The sequence below is a fragment of the Coregonus clupeaformis genome, chromosome 10 (genome assembly GCF_020615455.1).
Source record: "Coregonus clupeaformis isolate EN_2021a chromosome 10, ASM2061545v1, whole genome shotgun sequence".
In the NCBI taxonomy this organism is placed as follows: domain Eukaryota; kingdom Metazoa; phylum Chordata; class Actinopteri; order Salmoniformes; family Salmonidae; genus Coregonus; species Coregonus clupeaformis.
In genome coordinates this window covers 29,788,189-29,808,620 of record NC_059201.1, presented here as the reverse complement: position 1 = coordinate 29,808,620, position 20,432 = coordinate 29,788,189, and the positions used below count along the sequence as shown (strand labels likewise).

Below are 20,432 nucleotides of genomic sequence, written 5' to 3'. Positions count from 1 at the left end.
CCGCCCGGGCAACGAAGGAGTGGCTTCGTAAGAAGCATTTCAAGGTCCTGGAGTGGCCTAGCCAGTCTCCAGATCTCAACCCCATAGAAAATCTTTGGAGGGAGTTGAAAGTCTGTGTTGCCCAGCGACAGCCCCAAAACATCACTGCTCTAGAGGAGATCTGCATGGAGGAATGGGCCAAAATACCAACAACAGTGTGTGAAAACCTTGTGAAGACTTACAGAAAACGTTTGACCTGTGTCATTGCCAACAAAGGGTATATAACAAAGTATTGAGAAACTTTTGTTATTGACCAAATACTTATTTTCCACCATAAATTGCAAATAAATTCATTAAAAATCCTACAATGTGATTTTTCTGAATTTTCTTTCTCATTTTGTCTGTCATAGTTGACGTGTACCTATGATGAAAATTACAGGCCTCTCTCATCTTTTTAAGTGGGAGAACTTGCACAATTGGTGGCTGACTAAATACTTTTTTTCCCCACTGTATATATACATACAGTTGAAGTCAGAAGTTTACATACCCTTAGGTTGGAGTCATTAAAACTAGTTTTTCAACCACTCCACACATTTCTTGTTAACAAACTATAGTTTTGGCAAGTTGGCTTAAGGACAACAAAGTCTAGGTATTGGAGTGGCCATCACAAAGCCCTGACCTCAATCCTATAGAAAATGTGTGGGCAGAACTGAAAAAGCATGTGCGAGCAAGGAGGCCTACAAACCTGACTCAGTTACACCAGCTCTGCCAGGAGGAGTGGGCCAAAATTCACCCAACCTATTGTGGGAAGCTTGTGGAAGGCTACCCGAAACGTTTGACCCAAGTTAAACAATTTAAAGGCAATGCTACCAAATACAAATTGAGTGTAGGTAAACTTCTGACCCACTGGGAATGTGATGAAAGAAATAAAGCTGAAATAAATAATTCTCTCTACTATTATTCTGACATTTCACATTCTTAAAATAAAGTGGTGATCCTAACTGACCTAAGACAGGGAATTTTTACTAGGATTAAATGTCAGGAATTGTGAAAAACTGAGTTTAAATGTATTTGGTAAAGGTATATGTAAACTTCCGACTTCAACTGTACATACATATACACACACTACCGTTCAAAAGTTTGGGGTCACTTAGAAATGTCCTTGTTTTCAAAAGAAAAGCAATTTTATCCCCCCTTAACATAACATCAAATTGATCAGAAATTCAGTGTAGACATTTTAATGTTGTAAATGGCTGATAACGGCTGATTTTTAATGGAATATCTACATAGGCGTACAGAGGCCCATTATCAGCAACCATCAGTCCTGTGTTCCAATGGCACGTTGTGTTTGCTAATCTAAGTTTATCAGTGAAGAGGCTGTTGAGAATGGTGTTTTGCAGGTACTATTTAATGAAGCTGCCAGTTGAGGACCTGTGAGGCGCCTGTTTCTCAAACTAGACACACTCCTCTTGCTCAGTTGTGCACCGGGGCCTCCCACTCCTCTTTCTATTCTGGTTAGTGCCAGTTTGCGCTGTTCTGTGAAGAGAGTAGTACACAGCGTTGTACGAGATCTTCAGTTTCTTGTTTTTTCTCACATGGAATAGCCTTCATTTCTCAGAACAAGAATAGACTGATGAGTTTCAGAGGAAAGTTATTTGTTTCTGGCCATTTTGAGCCTGTAATCGAACCCACAATTGCTGATGTTCCAGATAGTCAACTAGTCTCAAGAAGGCCTGTTTTATTGCTTCTATAATCAGCACAACAGTTTTTAGCTGTGCTAACATAATAGCAAAAGGGTTTTCTAATGATCAAATAGCCTTTTAAAATTATAAACTTAGATTAGCAAACACAACGTGCCATTGGAACACAGGACTGATGGTTGCTGATAATGGGCCTCTGTACGCCTATGTAGATATTCCATAAAAAATCAGCCATTTCCAGCTATAATAGCCATTAACAATGTCTACATTGTATTTCTGATAAATTTGATGTTATTTTAATGGACAAAAAAAAACAAGGACATTTCTAAGTGACCCCAAACTTTTGAACGGTTGTGTGTGTGTGTGTGTGTGTGTGTGTGTGTGTGTATATATATATATATATATCTCAATCACTCACTCACTCACTACCGGTCAAAAGTTTTAGAACGCCTACTCATTCAAGGGTTTTTCTTAATTTTTTACTATTTTCTACATTGTAGAATAATAGTGAAGACATCACAACTATGAAATAACACATATGGAATCATGTAGTAACCAAAAAAGTGTTAAAGAAATCAAAATGTATTTTATATTTGAGATTCTTCAAATACCCACCCTTTGCCTTGATGACAGCTTTGCACACTCTTGGCATTCTCTCAACCAGCTTCACCTGGAATGCTCACCTGGAACAGTCTTGAAGGAGTTCCCACATATGCTGAGCACTTGTTGGCTGCTTTTTCTTCACTCTGCTGTCCGACTCATCCCAAACCATCTCAATTTGGTTGAGGTCGGGGGATTGTGGAGGCCAGGTCATCTGATGCAGCACTCCATCACTCTCCTTCTTGTTAAAATAGCCCTTACACAGCCTGGAGGTGTGTTGGGTCATTGTCCTGTTGGAAAAACAAATGATAGTCCCACTAAGCCCAAACCAGATGGGATGGTGTATTGCTGCAGAATGCTGTGGTAGCCATGCTGGTTAAGTGTGCCTTGAATTCTAAACAAATCACAGACAGTGTCACCAGCAAAAAAAAACACACCATAACACCACCTCCTCCGTGCTTTACAGTGGGAAATACACATGCAGAGATCATCCGTTCAACCACACCGCATCTCACAAAGACACGGCGGTCGGAACCAAAAATCTCAAATTTGTACTCCAGACCAAAGGACACATGTCCATCGGTCTAATGTCCATTGCTCGTGTTTCTTGGCCAATGCAAGTCTCTTCTTCTTATTGGTGTCCTTCAGTAGTGGTTTCTTTGCAGCAATTCGACCATGAAGGCCTGATTCACGCAGTCTCCTCTGAACAGTTGATGTTGAGATGTGTCTGTTACTTGAACTCTGTGAAGCATTTATTTGGGCTGCAATTTCTGAGGCTGGTAACTTTAATGAACTTATCCTCTGCAGCAGAGGTAACTCTGGGTCTTCCATTCCTGTCGCGGTCCTCATGAGAGCCAGTTTCATCATAGCGCTTGATGGTTTTTGCGATTGCACTTGAAGAAACTTTCAAAGTTCTTGAAATGTTCCATATTTACTGACCTTCATGTCTTAAAGTAATGATGGACTGTCATTTCTCTTTGCTTATTTGAGCTATTCTTGCCATAATATGGACTTGGTATTTTACCAAATAGGGCTATCTTCTGTAGACCCTCCCTACCTTTTCACAACACAACTGATAGGCTCAAACGCATTAAGAAGGAAAGAAATTCCACAAATTAACTATTAAGAAGGCACACCTGTTAATTGAAATATATTCCAGGTGACTACCTCATGAGGTTGATTGAGAGAATGCCAACAGTGTGCAAAGCTGTCATCAAAGCAAAGGGTGGCTATTTGAAGAATCTAAAATCTAAAATATATTTGGATTTGTTTAACACTTTTTTTTTGGTTACTACATGATTCCATATGTGTTATTTCATAGTTTTGATATCTTCACTATTATTCTACAATGTAGAAAATAGTCAAAATATAGAAAAACCCTTGAATAAGTAGGTGTGTCCAAACTTTTGACTGGTACTTTATATATATATATATATATATATATATATATATATATATATATATATAGTGAGGGGGAAAAAAGTATTTGATCCCCTGCTGATTTTGTACATTTGCCCACTGACAAAGACATGATCTGTCTATAATTTTAATGGTAGGTTTATTTGAACAGTGAGAGACAGAATAACAACAAAAAAATCCAGAAAAACGCATGTCAAAAATGTTATAAATTGATTTGCATTTTAATGAGGGAAATAAGTATTTGACCCCCTCTCAATCAGAAAGATTTCTGGCTCCAGGTGTCTTTTATACAGGTAACGAGCAGAGATTAGGAGCACACTCTTAAAGGGAGTGCTCCTAATCTCAGTTTGTTACCTCTATAAAAGACACCTGTCCACAGAAGCAATCAATCAATCAGATTCCAAGCTCTCCACCATGGCCAAGAACAAAGAGCTCTCCAAGGATGTCAGGGACAAGATTGTAGACCTACACAAGGCTGGAATGGGCTACAAGATCATCGCCAAGCAGCTTGGTGAGAAGGTGACAACAGTTGGTGCGATTATTCGCAAATGGAAGAAACACAAAATAACTGTCAATCTCCCTCGGCCTGGGGCTCCATGCAAGATCTAACCTCGTGGAGTTGCAATGATCATGAGAACGGTGAGGAATCAGCCCAGAACTACACGGGATGATCTTGTCAATGATCTCAAGGCAGCTGGGACCATATTCACCAAGAAAACAATTGGTAACACACTACGCCGTGAAGGACTGAAATCCTGCAGCGTCCGCAAGGTCCCCCTGCTCAAGAAAGCACATATACATGCCCGTCTGAAGTTTGCCAATGAACATCTGAATGATTCAGAGGAGAACTGGGTGAAAGTGTTGTGGTCAGATGAGACCAAAATGGAGCTCTTTGGCATCAACTCAACTCGCCGTGTTTGGAGGAGGAGGAATGCTGCCGATGACCCCAAGAACACCATCCCCACCGTCAAACATGGAGGTGGAAACATTATGCTTTGGGGGTGTTTTTCTGCTAAGGGGACAGGACAACTTCACCGCATCAAAGGGACGATGGACGGGGCCATGTACCGTCAAATCTTGGGTGAGAACCTCCTTCCCTCAGCCAGGGCATTGAAAGTGGGTCGTGGATGGGTATTCCAGCATGACAATGACCCAAAACACACGGTCAAGGCAACAAAGGAGTAGCTCAAGAAGAAGCACATTAAGGTCCTGGAGTGGCCTAGCCAGTCTCCAGACCTTAATCCCATAGTAAATCTGTGGAGGGAGCTGAAGGTCCAAGTTGCAAAAAGTCATCCTCAACCTTAATGACTTGGAGATGATCTGCAAAAAGGAGTGGGACAAAATCCCTCCTGAGATGTGTGCAAACCTGGTGGCCAACTACAAGAAACGTCTGACATCTGTGATTGCCAACCAGGGTTTTGCCACCAAGTACTAAGTCATGTTTTGCAGAGGGGTCAAATACTTATTTCCCTCATTAAAATGCAAATCAATTAATAACATTTTTGACATGCATTTTTCTGGATTTTGTTGTTGTTATTCTGTCTCTCACTGTTCAAATAAACCTACCATTAAAATTATAGACTGATAATTTCTTTGTCAGTGGGCAAACGTACAAAATCAGCAGGGGATCAAATACTTTTTTCCCTCACTGTGTGTGTGTGTGTGTGTGTGTGTGTGTGTGTGTGTGTGTGTGTGTGTGTGTGTGTGTGTGTGTGTGTGTGTGTGTGTGTGTGTGTGTGTGTGTGTGTATATACACACACACACAGTGGGGAAAAAAGTATTTAGTCAGCCACCAATTGTGCAAGATCTCCCACTTAAAAAGATGAGAGAGGCCTGTAATTTTCATCATAGGTACACGTCAACTATGACAGACCAAATGAGGAAAAAAAATCCAGAAAATCACATTGTAGGATTTTTAATGAATTTATTTGCAAATTATGGTGGAAAATAAGTATTTGGTCACCTACAAACAAGCAAGATTTCTGGCTCTCACAGACCTGTAACTTCTTCTTTAAGAGGCTCCTCTGTCCTCCACTCCTTACCTGTATTAATGGCACCTGTTTGAACTTGTTATCAGTATAAAAGACACCTGTCCACAACCTCAAACAGTCACACTCCAAACTCCACTATGGCCAAGACCAAAGAGCTGTCAAAGGACACCAGAAACAAAATTGTAGACCTGCACCAGGCTGGGAAGACTTAATCTGCAATAGGTAAGCAGCTTGGTTTGAAGAAATCAACTGTGGGAGCAATTATTAGGAAATGGAAGACATACAAGACCACTGATAATCTCCCTCGATCTGGGGCTCCACGCAAGATCTCACCCCGTGGGGTCAAAATGATCACAAGAACGGTGAGCAAAAATCCCAGAACCACACGGGGGACCTAGTGAATGACCTGCAGAGAGCTGGGACCAAAGTAACAAAGCCTACCATCAGTAACACACTACGCCGCCAGGGGACTCAAATCCTGCAGTGCGAGACGTGTCCCCCTGCTTAAGCCAGTACATGTCCAGGCCCATCTGAAGTTTGCTAGAGTGCATTTGAATGATCCAGAAGAGGATTGGGAGAATGTCATATGGTCAGATGAAACCAAAATAGAACTTTTTGGTAAAAACTCAACTCGTCGTGTTTGGAGGACAAAGAATGCTGAGTTGCATCCAAAGAACACCATACCTACTGTGAAGCATGGGGGTGGAAACATCATGCTTTGGGGCTGTTTTTCTGCAAAGGGACCAGGACGACTGATCCGTGTAAAGGAAAGATGAATGGGGCCATGTATCGTGAGATTTTGAGTGAAAACCTCCTTCCATCAGCAAGGGCATTGAAGATGAAACGTGGCTGGGTCTTTCAGCATGACAATGATCCCAAACACACCGCCCGGGCAACGAAGGAGTGGCTTCGTAAGAAGAATTTCAAGGTCCTGGAGTGGCCTAGCCAGTCTCCAGATCTCAACCTTATAGAAAATCTTTGGAGGGAGTTGAAAGTCCGTGTTGCCCAGCGACAGCCCCAAAACATCACTGCTCTAGAGGAGATCTGCATGGAGGAATGGGCCAAAATACCAGCAACAGTGTGTGAAAACCTTGTGAAGACTTACAGAAAACGTTTGACCTGTGTTAAGTGGGAGAACTTGCACAATTGGTGGCTGACTAAATATTTTTTCCCCCACTGTAGGTCTATGCTCCGGTACCTGAGCTCAATTTCGAGTCTCATATCAAAGGGTCTGAAAACGTATGTAAATATTGCATTTCTGCTTATTAATTATTATTTTTGCGAACATTTCTAAAAAACAGTTTTCGCTTTGTCATTATGGGGTATTGTGTGTAGATTAATGAGGATTTTTATTTATTTAATCCATTTTAGAATAAGAAAGTAACGTAACAAAATGTGGAAAAAGTCAATAGGTCTGAATACTTTCCGAATGCACTGTAGGACGGTTTAAAGTCTTCGCCCACCAGAAAGGCTGCCTCTGGGTGAGCAGTTTCTTGTTTTGTTTATGGCCCCATACAGTTCGTTGAGTTAGAGTGGTGTTGGTTTGTGGAGGGATGTAGACAGCCGTGATGATTCTGGATGAGAACGGTCTTGGTAGATAAAAGGGTCTGCAACTTACAATGAGGTGTTCTAGATAAAGTGAGCAAAAGCTCAATATTTCCTTCACAGTTGAAGCAGCACAGCAGTTGTTGTTCATGAAGAAAACACACTCCACCTCCTTTCGACTTCCCCGAAGCCGCTTTCCGATCTTGCCGTGGCATGGAGAATCCACTAGTACTACGTGCATAGCATCATCATCCAGCCACATATCTGTAAGCTCTATCAATGCTGACGTGTTCTCAGATGAAGATGCAGTTGTATAACCAGCCGTTTTAGATAAAATGGAAGAAAATAATGTGAATTACGTAAACTTTTGGGATGGAATATACAGTCGTGGTCAAACTTTTTGAGAATGACACATACTAATTTTCACAAAGTCTGCTGCCTCAGTTTTGATGATGGCAATTTGCATATACTCCAGAATGTCATGAAGAGTGATCAGATGAATTGCAATAAATTGCAAAGTCCCTCTTTGCCATGAAAATGAACTTAATCCCCCCCAAAAACATTTCAACTGCATTTCAGCCCTGCCACAAAAGGACCAGCTGCCATCATGTCAGTGATTCTCTCGTTAACACAGGTGAGAGTGTTGACGAGGACAAGGCTGGAGATCACTCAGTCATGCTGATTGAGTTATAACAGACTGGAAGCTTTAAAAGGAGGGTGGTGCTTGAAATCATTGTTCTTCCTCTGTTAACCATGGTTACCTGCAAGGAAACACGTGCCGTCATCATTGCTTTGCACAAAAAGGGCTTCACAGGCAAGGATATTGCTGCTAGTAAGATTGCACCTAAATCAACCATTTATCAGATCATCAAGAACTTCAAGGAGAGAGGTTCAATTGTTGTGAAGAAGGCGTCAGGGCGCCCAAGAAAGTCCAGCAAGCGCCAGGACAGTCTCCTAAAGTTTATTCAGCTGCGGGATCGGGGCACCACCAGTGCAGAGCTTGCTCAGGAATGGCAGCAGGCAGGTGTGAGTGCATCTGCACGCACAGTGAGGCAAAGACTTTTGGAGGATGGCCTGGTGTCAAGAAGGGCAGCAAAGAAGCCACTTCTCTCCAGGAAAAACATCAGGGACAGACTGATATTCTGCAAAAGGTACAGGGATTGGACTGCTGAGGACTGGGGTAAAGTTATTTTCTCTGATGAATCCCCTTTCCGCTTGTTTGGGGCATCCGGAAAACACCTTGTCCGGAGAAGACAAGGTGAGCGCTACTATCAGTCCTGTGTCATGCCAACTGTAAAGCATCCTGAGACCATTCATGTGTGGGGTTGCTTCTCAGCCAAGGGAGTGGGCTCACTCACATTTTTGCCTAAGAACACAGCCATGAATAAAGAATGGTACCAACACATCCTCCGAGAGCAACTTCTCCCAACCATCCAAGAACAGTTTGGCGACTAACAATGCCTTTTCCAGCATGATGGAGCACCTTGCCATAAGACAAAATTGATAACTAAGTGGCTCGGGGAACAAAACATTGAAATGTTGGGTCCATGGCCAGGAAACTCCCCAGACCTTAATCCCATTGAGAACTTGTGGTCGATCCTCAAGAGGCGGGTAGACAAACAAAAACCCACAAATTCTGACACACTCCAAGCATTGATTATGCAAGAATGGGCTGCCATCAGTCAGGATGTGGCCCAGAAGTTAATTGACAGCATACCAGGGCAGATTGCCGAGGTCTTGAAAAAGAAGGGTCAACGCTTTAAATATTGACTCTTTGCATAAACTTAATGTAATTGTCAATTAAAGCCTTTGACACTCATGGAATGCTTGTAATTATACTTCAGTATACCATAGTAACATTTGACAAAAATATCTCATAACACTGAAGCAGCGAACTTTGTGAAACCAATACTTATCCTTTCAGATAAATGCAAAAGCATTCTTATTCTGGGCGAAGAGTTGAGGGAAATTATGTCTGACATACTCACCAGTTTTTTAGGTACACCACCCCGTTCACGAAAATGGATCGCTCCTACAGACAGTGAGTCTCGTGGCCGTGGCTTTCTATATAAAGTAGGCAGACAGGCATCGAGGCATTCAGTTACTGTTAGATTGAACGTTAGAATGGGCAAAACTAGTGACCTTTGTGACTTTGAGCGTGGTATGTTTGTCAGTGCCAGGCGCGCCAGATCCAGTGTCTCAGAAACGGTCGCCCTCCTGGGCTTTTCACACACGATAGTGTCTAGGGTTTACAGAGAATGATGCGACAAACTAAAAACATCCGGTCAGTGGCAGTCCTGTGGGCAGAACAGCTCTTTGATGAGAGGTCGAAGGAAAATGGCAAGAATTGTGCAAGCTAACAGGTGGGCCACAAACAGACAAATAACGGCACAGAACGGCATCTCGGAACGCACATCTCGTCGATCCTTGTCATGGATGGGCTATTGAACACACCAGGTTCCATTCTCATCAGCTAAAAACAAGAAGAATCAGCTCCAGTGGGCACACAATCATCAACACTAGACAACTGAGGAGTGGAAAACATCGCCTGGTCTGACGAATCCCGGTTCCTGTTGCATCATGCTGATGGCATTCGGGATTTGGCGTAAGCAGCATGAGTCCATGGACGCAACCTGCCTGGTGTATTTGTATTTATCATGGATCCCCAGTAGCCAAGGCAGCAGCTACTCTTCCTGGGGTCCAGCAGAATTAAGGCAGTTATACATTTTCAAAACATATACATTCATAACAGATTTCACAACATATTCAGTGTGTGCCCTCAGGCCTCTACTACCACATATCTATAACACAAAATCCATGTGTACATGTGTGTATAGTGCGTATGTTATCGTGTGTTTGTATTCATGTGTCTATGTTTGTTGCTTCACAATCCCCGCTGTTCCATAAGGTGTATTCTTATTTGTTTTTTAAATCTAATTTTACTGCTGGCATGAGTTACTTGATGTGGAATAGAGTTCCATGTAGTCATGGCTCTATGTAGTACTGTGCACCTCCCATAGTCTGTTCAGGACTTGGGGACTGTGAAGAGACCTCTGGTGGCATGTCTAGTGGGATAATCATGGGTGTCCGAGCTGTGTGCCAATAGTTCAAACAGACAGCTGGTGTCAACGGTACAGGTTGGTGGCGGTGGTGTACAGCCGTCCAATCTGCAGCAACTGCGTGATGCCATCGCATCAGCATGGACCAACATCCCTGTGGAACATTTCCAACTTGTAGAATCCATGCCCTGAAGAATTCAGGCTGTTCTAGAGACAAAGTGGGTTCCGACGCGGTGCTAGATGGGTGTACCTAATAAACTGTATATGACAAATCATAAACCCCTCATTTAGTTACCTCCTTGCAATTTTAGGCATAATAAAAACACAATTTGAGCCGGAGTTGAGTGGTGTTTGTTTGTCCAAAGCAGGTAATTTCCATATTCATTAAATGATGAGCTGCCACCTGAACAGTATCACCCTGTGTGTTTACTTGGCTCCTGTCATGCTGAGCGTCTCACATTAACATAATGCCATTTCCTTTCCTGTTGTCCATCCACTGTTCAGAATGAATTAATCTGTATTCTAATGCTCGTTTTGTTCTTTTGCAGATGACTGAAGCCCTTGGGTGGAGGGGATGGAGGGGTGTGTGCATGGGGGATCTAACTAGTCTTGCATTCATTTATCTTAGTTTGACAGCCAGTGAAAGAGGTTATCTATGCAGTTTTCCTTCACACTCAAATTGAGTTTCCCACCAAAAATAAGCTGTAGGAGACCAGACTTAATTCCTGTTAACTGGGGGGAAATGATTTTCTCTTGTTTCTCCTTTTATCTTCTTTCTCTCCCTCTCTCAATATTTCTGCTCCCAGAACACTCCTCCCAGAATGCAAAATGAGCTCAAACCCCAGCGCAGGAAAGATGTGGCTAGAATAACCTTTGACCTGTACAAGAACAACCCTCAGGATTTCATTGGCTGTCTGAACGTGAAGGCCACCCTTTATGGCATCTATTCTGTCTCCTATGATGTGCGCTGCTACGCTGCCAAGAAGATGCTGAAGTGAGTGACCTGCGAGTGTGTGTCACTGTCAAAGGTGTGGCGGTGAGACCTAGGAGGAGGTTGTTGATATGTTCAGTTGAATTTTGGAAGGTTATGTCATCCGTGCTGAGCGCTGCCGATTTTCAGCTTTAGCTGAGCGGTTATGACAGCGAGGATTAAATTGTGCAAGGGCGACAAATAATGTTTTCTAGGCTCCTTTATTTTCTGCTTGTATTGTGCTCTATGAAAAGTCAGTGGAAAGAGAATGGAAGTTGTATCTAAACTAGGAGAGATCAGGGAGATGCAGGTTCCATCCCTGCACTGTGATTCCCATCTGTCTGACTCGGGAGTTCACTAATTTGTTTGTGTTTCTCCATTTGCCTTACTATATGCTTATCTGTCTATCGGTTTGCACCTCACCTGTCTGATCACTGATCTAGAGTCCAGGTATTAGTCTATCTGTCTGACATCTGTTCCTGTAGGGAGGCTCTGAGATGGACCCTGTTCTCTATGCAGGCCACAGGCCACGTCCTCCTGGGCTGCTCCTGCTACATCGAGCAGCTCCTGGACGAGGATGACCGGGCAGACAGGGGCCTGCCACCACTGCCACAGGAAGGCAAGATCAAACAACTACAGAGCATCCTGAAGGGCAGGACTTCTGTGATGGGCAAGACTGTTGTTTGACCTATTCCAATACTAGTAACATGCATCCTTCCCTTCTCCCTAATAATCACCCAACTAACTTGATTGTGCAGGTGAAAGGGAAAGTTCCACCACATAGCTTGCACCTGTCCAGTCATGGCAGATTAGTGATCACTTCATGGAAGGGAGAAAGGAAGGAAGGATGGATTTTCAGGATATTCAAAAAGGGATTTGACTGTGCTAAAAAACAAAATGGGTACAGTCAAACTGCAGGACCAATACCATGGCACGTCATAGTGTTGCATCACTCTGATGTCATGGTTACTGCGACAGGTACACACCTTTTGGTTAGGTCACTCCTCTAGATTTACTTTTGAGACAGGAAATGTTGTGTTGTCCCACACTATGTAAATACCTGGCTGCAGTCACTTGTGCTTTGTTACATATCTGTCTGTGTATATGGCTTGCAACACCCCACAAGCAAATGCCCACTTTTCTTTTGCAGTGACTGCTTCTGGTCTGTACTTTCAACTGATACACTACTTTTTTCATATGAATAAGCAAAAATAAATAATATGATTTATTAACCTTTTGAGCGGCTTTATTCCCCTCCAACATAGACATGCGTGCATGCACACACATGCATCCATGCAAGCACACTCACACCTGGCTCCACAGTGTTGGAGGTCATTATGGGTGACATGTCTGACTGGCTCATGGCACAGTAATTGGCATAAGGTCTGGTTGTCTCACCTACACTCCTCTAATTGTCCCCCAGCCTGTCCTGTCCTGTCCTGTCCTGTCCTGCCAACTGGAGCCCATCTTTCCTTAGCCTGCCAGGGGGTGGGAGAGGGCCAGGGAATGTTACCCAGCTGTAGGGGGCTGAAGTGCAGGGCCAAGGAAATGAGCCATTACATAGACAGACAGGAGAGAGGATGATGCTTTTGGCAGCAGCAGCAACAATAGACCCACTCTCCCTCTACCATCTCAAGGAAAATTGTGTAATTTACTTCAAACTAATTTTGGAACATTTTAGCCAAACTGCCCGACTTCATGCGTCTCATTATTTCTCTCCATTGACTTCAGACACTCCAATGTAAAACTGGTGGCTACTGCTCCGATCATCGTAGCAATTGATGTTACGTTACAGCCTTATTCTAAAATGGTTTAAATAGATTTTTTTCCTCATCAATCTACACACAATACCCCATAATGACCAAGCAAAAACAGGTTTTTAGAAATGTTTGCAAATGTTTAAAAAACATTTACATAAGTATTCAGACCCTATACTCAGTACTTTGTTGAAGAACCTTTGGCAGTGATTACAGCCTCGAGTCTTCTTGGGTATGACACTACAATCTTGGCACACCTGTATTTGGAGAGTTTCTCCCGTTCTTCTCTGCAGATCCTCTCAAGCTCTGTCAGGTTGGATGGGGAGCGTCGCTGCACAGCTATTTTCAGGTCTCTCCAGAGATGTTCGATCGGGTTCAAGTCCAGGCTCTGGCTGGGCCTCTCAAAGACATTCAGAGACTTGTCCCGAAGCCACTCCTGCGTTGTCTTGGCTGTGAATCTTGTTTCTCATGGTCTGAGAATCCTTTAGGTGCCTTTTGGCAAACTCCAAGCGGACTGTCGTGCCTTTTACTGAGGAGTGGCTTCCGTCTGGCCACTCTACCATAAAGGCCTGATTGGTGGAGCGCTGCAGAGATGGTTGTCCTTCTGGAAGGTTCTCCCATCTCCACAGAGGAACTCTGGAGCTCTGCCAGAGTGACCATAGGGTTGTTGGTCACCTCCCTGACCAAGGCCCTTCTCCCCCGATTGCTCAGTTTGGCGGCCAGCTCTAGGAAGTCTTGTTGGTTGGTGGTTCCAAACTTCTTCCATTTAAGAATGATGGAGGCCACTGTGTTCTTGGACCTTCAATGCTGCAGAAATGTGTTGGTACCCTTCCCCAGATCTGTGCCTCGACACAATCCTGTCTCGGAGCTCTACGGACAATTCCTTCGACCTCATGGCTTGGTATTTGCTCTGACATGCACTGTCAACTGTGGGACCTTATATAGTCAGGTGTGTGCCTTTCCAAATCATGTCCAATCAATTGAATTTACCGCAGGTAGACTCCAATCAAGTTGCAGAAACATACAGTGCCTTGCAAAAGTATTCATCCCCCTTGGCGTTTTTCCTATTTTGTTGCATTACAACCTGTAATTTAAATTGATTTTTATTTGGATTTCATGTAATGGACATACACAAAATAGTCCAAATTGGTGAAGTGAAATGGAAAAAATGACGTGTAAAAAAAAATAAAACATCTAAACAAAAAAGAACGGAAAAGTGGTGCGTGCATATGTATTCACCCCCTTTGCTATGAAGCCCCTAAATAAGATATGGTGCAACCAATTACCTTCAGAAGTCACATAATTAGTTAGATTGCACACAGGTGGACTTTATTTAAGTGTCACATGATCTCAGTGTGTGTGTGTATATATACACCTGTTCTGAAAGGCCCCAGAGTTTGCAACACCACTAAGCAAGGGGCACCACCAAGAAAGCGGCACCATGAAGACCAAGGAGCTCTCCAAACAGGTCAGGGACAAAGTTGTGGAGAAGTACAGATCAGGGTTGGGTTATAAAAAAATATCAGAAACTTTGAACATCCCACGGAGCACCATTTTAAATCCATTATTAAAAAATGGAAAGAATATGGCACCACAACAAACCTGCCAAGAGAGGGCCGCCCACAAAAACTCACGGACCAGGCAAGGAGGGCATTAATCAGATAAGCAAAAATAAATAATAAATAAGCAAACACGTTTTGGTGTTCGCCAAAAGGCATGTGGGAGACTCCCCAAACATGTGGAAGAAGATACTCTGGTCAGATGAGACTAAAATTGAGCTTTTGGGCCATCAACGAAAACGCTATGTCTGGCACAAACCCAACACCTCTCATCACCCCGAGAACACCATCCCCACAGTGAAGCATGGTGGTGGCAGCATCATGCTGTGGGGATGTTTTTCATCAGCAGGGACTGGGAAACTGGTCAGAATTGAAGGAATGATGGATGGCGCTAAATACAGGGAAATTCTTGAGGGAAACCTGTTTCAGTCTTCCAGAGATTTGAGACTGGGACGGAGGTTAACCTTCCAGCAGGGCAATGAACCTAAGCATACTGCTAAAGCAACACTTGAGTGGTTTAAGGGGAAACATTTGAAATGTCTTGGAATGGCCTAGTCAAAGCCCAGACCTCAATCCAATTGAGAATCTGTGGTATGACTTAAAGATTGCTGTACACCAGCGGAACCCATCCAACTTGAATGAGCTGGAGCAGTTTTGCCTTGAAGAATGGGCAAACATCCCAGGGGCTAGATGTGCCAAGCTTATAGAGACATACCCCAAGAGCCTTGCAGCTGTAATTGCTGCAAAAGGTGGCTCTACAAAGTATTGACTTTGGGGGGGGGTGAATAGTTATGCACGCTCAAGTTTTCTGTTTTTTTGTCTTATTTCTTGTTTCACAACAACAAATATTTTGCATCTTCAAAGTGGTAGGCATGTTGTGTAAATCAAATGATACAAACCCCCCAAAAATCCATTTTAATTCCAGGTTGTAAGGCAACAAAATAGGAAAAATGCCAAGGGGGGTGAATACTTTCGCAAGCCACTGTATCAAGGATAATCAATGGCACCAGGATGCACCTAAGCTCAATTTCGAGTCTCAAAGCAAAGGGTCTGAAAACTTACGTAAATAAGGTATTTCTGTTTTTTATTTTTAATACATTTGCAAACATTTCTAAAAAACGGTTGTCGCGTTGTCATTATGGGGTATTGTGTGTAGATTGATGATGAAAATATTTTATTTAATCAATTTTAGAATAAGGCTGTAACGTAACAATGTGGAAAAAATCAAGGTCTGAATACTTTCCGAATGCACTGTATACAGTCAGTGGCCACTTCACAAGCATTTACCTAATGCTCCATGAGGCTGGTTTGTTTGCATTGTTCTGTGGAGCGAGAGAGATGGCCACAGTGAATAACATGTAGAGTGCCTCTCTCCCCCCATTCCATCCAGGTGGCATATCTTAATGTGATTTTGGTTAATGGAAACAAGTGTTTTGAATATAAACCATACAATAATGTGTTCACATGGATGGTTTCTGTTTACAATTGCGGCCAAATGTATAGGTACCCTTGCACTTAAATAATTCTCTATTTCTTCTAAAATAAGTTGAAATTGAAGAAAATGTTTGGTCTCCTCCACACCTTGTTATTGGATTTCAAACATTGCAGACCCAATTTTATTTCTGTAAACTTAAGTTTACAATTTTAATTTAGGAAAAAAAATGACATGGCATGTACAACATTATTGGCACCCTGGAGCTAGTAGTTGGTTGCACAGCCTTTGGCCAAGAACTGCAGACAAACGGTAGCCATCATTGAGCTTGCTGCACCTTTCTATTGGCAATTTGGCCCACTCTTTAGCAGCCAACTGCTCTAATTTGTCAGTGTTTGAGGGGTGCCCTCCACCAACTGCTGTTTTCAGCTCTCGTCATAGGTTTTGGCTGTGATTCAGATCTGGGCTCTCCGTCGGCCGCTCCAGAACAGTCCAGTGTTCTTCTTGAACCATTCCTGGGTGCTTTTTGATGTGTGTTTGGGGTTGTTGTCCTGCTGGAAGACCCACAACATTCAAAGGAGACCCAATTTTTGGACACTGGGTTGAACATTGGACTCCAAAACACCTGATAATCTGCTGATTTCATGATGCCTTGCAGTTCAAGGCCCCCAGTACTACACATTTGAGATCAGAACTTTAACACAGAAATTGTAACCCACCGAAATAGTGTTAAACTAACACTTTTCAAAGTGTTGATAAACTAACACCCTCAAAGTGTTGGGTCCCTAACACTGTGGGTGTTGCAAATTCCAACTTAACACTTTATTAGAGCTGATGCTGTTACACTTTCTCAGTGTTGGGGAATAATACATGTAGTGTTACAGTATTTTTGGGGGGTGTTGTTTTAACACTGTAGACTAGAGTGTAAAGCCTTATTTGCATATTTCCCAGGGTGCTTTTGAGTGAATGTTAGTCACCCACCCATGACTGTGTTTGTTAGTGACATAGACATGGTTGCTGCACTCAGGGCTCCCAAGTGGTGCAGTGGTCTAGGGCACTGCATCTCAGTGCTTGAGGCATCACTACAGACCTCCTGGTTCGATTCCAGCCTGTATCACAACAGGCCTTGATTGGGAGTCCCATAGGGCGACGCACAATTGGCCCAGCGTCGTCCGGGTTTGGCCGGTGTAGGCCTTCATTGTAAATAAGAATTTGTTCTTAACTGACTTGCCTGGTAAAATAAAACAATTCAATCATTTTCAGTCCTGAAGCCTTCACCAAGTGACGGCCAGGTCCTTGCCCGTCCAAATGAAATATTGATCATTTATTTGACCGAGACGCGCGCCGACAGAAAGACTCATCAATCTCAGTTAAAGCATCCGAGCGAGCAAAACAGTGCCCCTCTGTCTCAGTATGTGTAGACTATGTAACTGATGCTGCCTGTACTAAAAGAGTATGGTATGTCATACTATTTCTGGCCAGACAGCATCAAATAAGATAATAATAATATGCCATTTAGCAGACGCTTTTATCCAAAGCGACTTACAGTCATGCGTGCATACATTTTTGTGTATGGGTGGTCCCGGGGATCGAACCCACTACCTTGGCGTTACAAGCGCCGTGCTCTACCAGTTGAGCTACAGAGGACCACAAGATACATGGGCTACATTATAGAGGGGCGCTGTTTTGCTCGCTCGGATGCTTTCTCCAGTGACATAGTTTCAGCAGAGAGGAAGAGGTGAAGCGAGAGGACTCACACTTGCCAAAAATCTGTCCAAAATAAGATCAATGCGTTTCTATAGGCATAATATGCAGACCTAAGCTTGTTGCCTGCTTTCCAGCCTTTCGGACTGTAGTAACTAAATAATGATGCTAATTATGCTGTGAGAACAAGGAATCCGCTGACACTGTACTTTGATTATAAAGGTTTATTATATCAAAAGATTTCAGCGTCAATTTACAGACTTCTGCAGGCATCTGGAGAACAACCGACCCAATCTAATATGTTGTTACCCTCCGTCCTTTGTTTCAATCATGGTATTTATAATCTGTGACATGATATGGGTGGTTTCCCTACAGACCAATCCCAGGACTCCTCATAACAGACTTCCTCTGTTTTAGGGTGCCCCTATAGAAATGCTCTCCAGATGCTTCCCCAAGCTGAGTCAACATCCTCTAAGACACCATTTGCAAACGTTAGCAAAGTCATAAATTGCTTAGACACTACAGGACAAAAACTCCCATTGTTAGGATGGAGACATGAACATCTCGTCATTATATAGTCCCATGTAGCTCAGTTGGTAGAGCATGGCGTTTGTAACGCCAGGGTTGTGGGTTCGATTCCCACGGGGGGACAGTGTGAAAATGTATGCACTCACTAAAAAACTGTAAATCGCTCTAGATAAGAGCGTCTGCTAAATGACGTAAATATACAGATCTCTGGTTTCAACCTTTTGCGAATTGGAAAGGAAAGTTGGCGGGTGCACAGCGCACTGTTAGGATGCTTGATTCCCCTAAAGTAAATTGATGTTTCGCCAAAATTATAGGCTATAATTACTCCTGTCGAAATAAAATCATTCAAAATACTAAACCAGGAAGCATGACTTAGCCACAGAGGATCATTAGATTATTTTATTTTCTAATAGCTGTGGATTGTTTCAAGTGTGTTTGCCTATTTGGGAAGCCCACAATTTGGGTAGTGCGCGTGGCAATAGGTCTAGCTGATTGTGTTGCGGCTGTCAGTGATAAGCATCTCATATGTTTGAAGATAATGTCTTGAGTAAAATGTTGCAACCTGAAGAAATGGGAGGGGTGTGTGGCAAATATATGGTTAATCTCTCATCAGAATGCATGCACTCAGCTCTCCAGAATGCGCTCAGCTGTCTCCTGCCAATTCTTGAGCATTCATTGTATCATTGTGTGAATTGTTTGCCCTTTGATTTGTTTATTTTTTTATCAATTCCCCATTAGATATGTCACCAGTAGGCCTAGTAAATGTACCATACATTTATGTTAATGCATGTATTAATTAGTAATTTACCGTTCTCATTCTCGGACTGGGAATGTTGCTGCGGAGTTAACAACCAGCTACACTTGTGAGAAACACGTTTTGGTTTATTTCATAACTATTATGAGTTTTGTAAATGTTTTCATTGTCTTGTGAGCAATGACCATGTGTCTGGTTTCTCTTTCCTGATAACATTGAGGAAGCATGCACGCGCCTGAGCACACACAGAAGTAGGACTACCTGGCCTGCTGCATGCAAAAGTAAGAAAGTGCCCATTTGACAATGTCTGATTTCTGATTGTCATAATTTACCACATCCACCACTAATAAGCTGAGCTTCTCAGTAATGTTTTATTCAACTCACACTGTAAGTCAACAAAATCTGTTTTTTTACATCCATTGCGAATGATAGTTCCTCAGTATTTAAAAAAAATCCGGCCTCGATAATCACCAAGCCTCGGTGTAAAAGAGCAAAATATAATGATCTGATGATCCCATATATCCAGTGAAAGCGTCATTTTAAAAAAACAGCTGTCTGCCCCGAGCTCACTGGCGCGGGAAACTGTGAGGGCCCGGTATAGGCTAGTTGATACAATGGTGGATGTTCGCAGGCGAAAGCTTAGGGCCGAGCCAGTTGATGATTTGATACGTTGCACTTCACTAGCAATAGCTCAAGTCAAGTCCGATAGAAAGGGAGGCAGACGGGAGCAGTAGAGAGATGAATGTCAAATATTTTCTACTGTTTTTATTTGTCAACTTCAGGCCTATGCATTTTACTTAGTTGACGAAGTTATAGGCTTACTGCTGCATTGGCCTATAGGCTATCTCTGAGTTCTATGCGCTCAATTCTTTAGCCGCCAATGGATCACAGTATATCGATGTGTCCATATGGCAGAGGCTGGCACTCTGCCTTAGTTGAATTTTAACTTTATGATTAACCATGTGACAACTAAAACGTTATTATTGAAATTAAACTGTTTCACAAAAATGCGCATATAAAAATAATAATAACTGTCACGTTCAGTAGAAGTCGGAAGTTTACATACATCTTAGCCAAATACATTTAAACTCTGATTTTCACAATTCCTGACATTTAATCCTAGTAAAAATTTCCTGTTTTAGGTCAGTTAGGATCACCACTTTATTTTAAGAATGTGAAATGTCAGAATAATAGTAGAGTTATTTATTTCAGCTTTTATTTATTTCATCACATTCCCAGTGGGTCAGAAGTTTACATACACTCAATTAGTATTTGGTAGCATTTCCTCCTTGCTCGCACATGCTTTTTCAGTTCTGCCCACAAATGTTCTATAGGATGAGGTCAGGACTTTGTGATGGCCACTCCAATACCTTGACTTCATTGTCCATTTGGAAGACCCATTTGCGACCAAGCTTTAACTTCCTGACCTTTGTCT

The 20,432-nt window shown here is 42.7% G+C and overlaps 1 protein-coding gene and 1 non-coding gene across 2 annotated transcripts in view; both read left to right on the top strand.

Annotated features, from left to right (window-relative positions):
* The window catches only part of LOC121575855 (cell death activator CIDE-3-like), a 34,983-nt gene extending 22,488 nt beyond the window's left edge, over positions 1–12,495 (top strand). Inside the window, exons 6-7 of the mRNA XM_041889146.1 lie at positions 11,100–11,287; positions 11,749–12,495. Coding sequence (XP_041745080.1) covers positions 11,100–11,287; positions 11,749–11,950 — 390 coding nt within the window. The 3' untranslated portion in view covers positions 11,951–12,495. The remainder of the gene's footprint in view (positions 1–11,099; positions 11,288–11,748) is intronic.
* A 5,797-nt stretch (positions 12,496–18,292) lies between these two features.
* trnat-ugu lies at positions 18,293–18,367 on the top strand. Its single transcript has one exon. It is a non-coding gene; the product is annotated as a tRNA-Thr (tRNA).
* Positions 18,368–20,432: the final 2,065 nt, after the last annotated feature.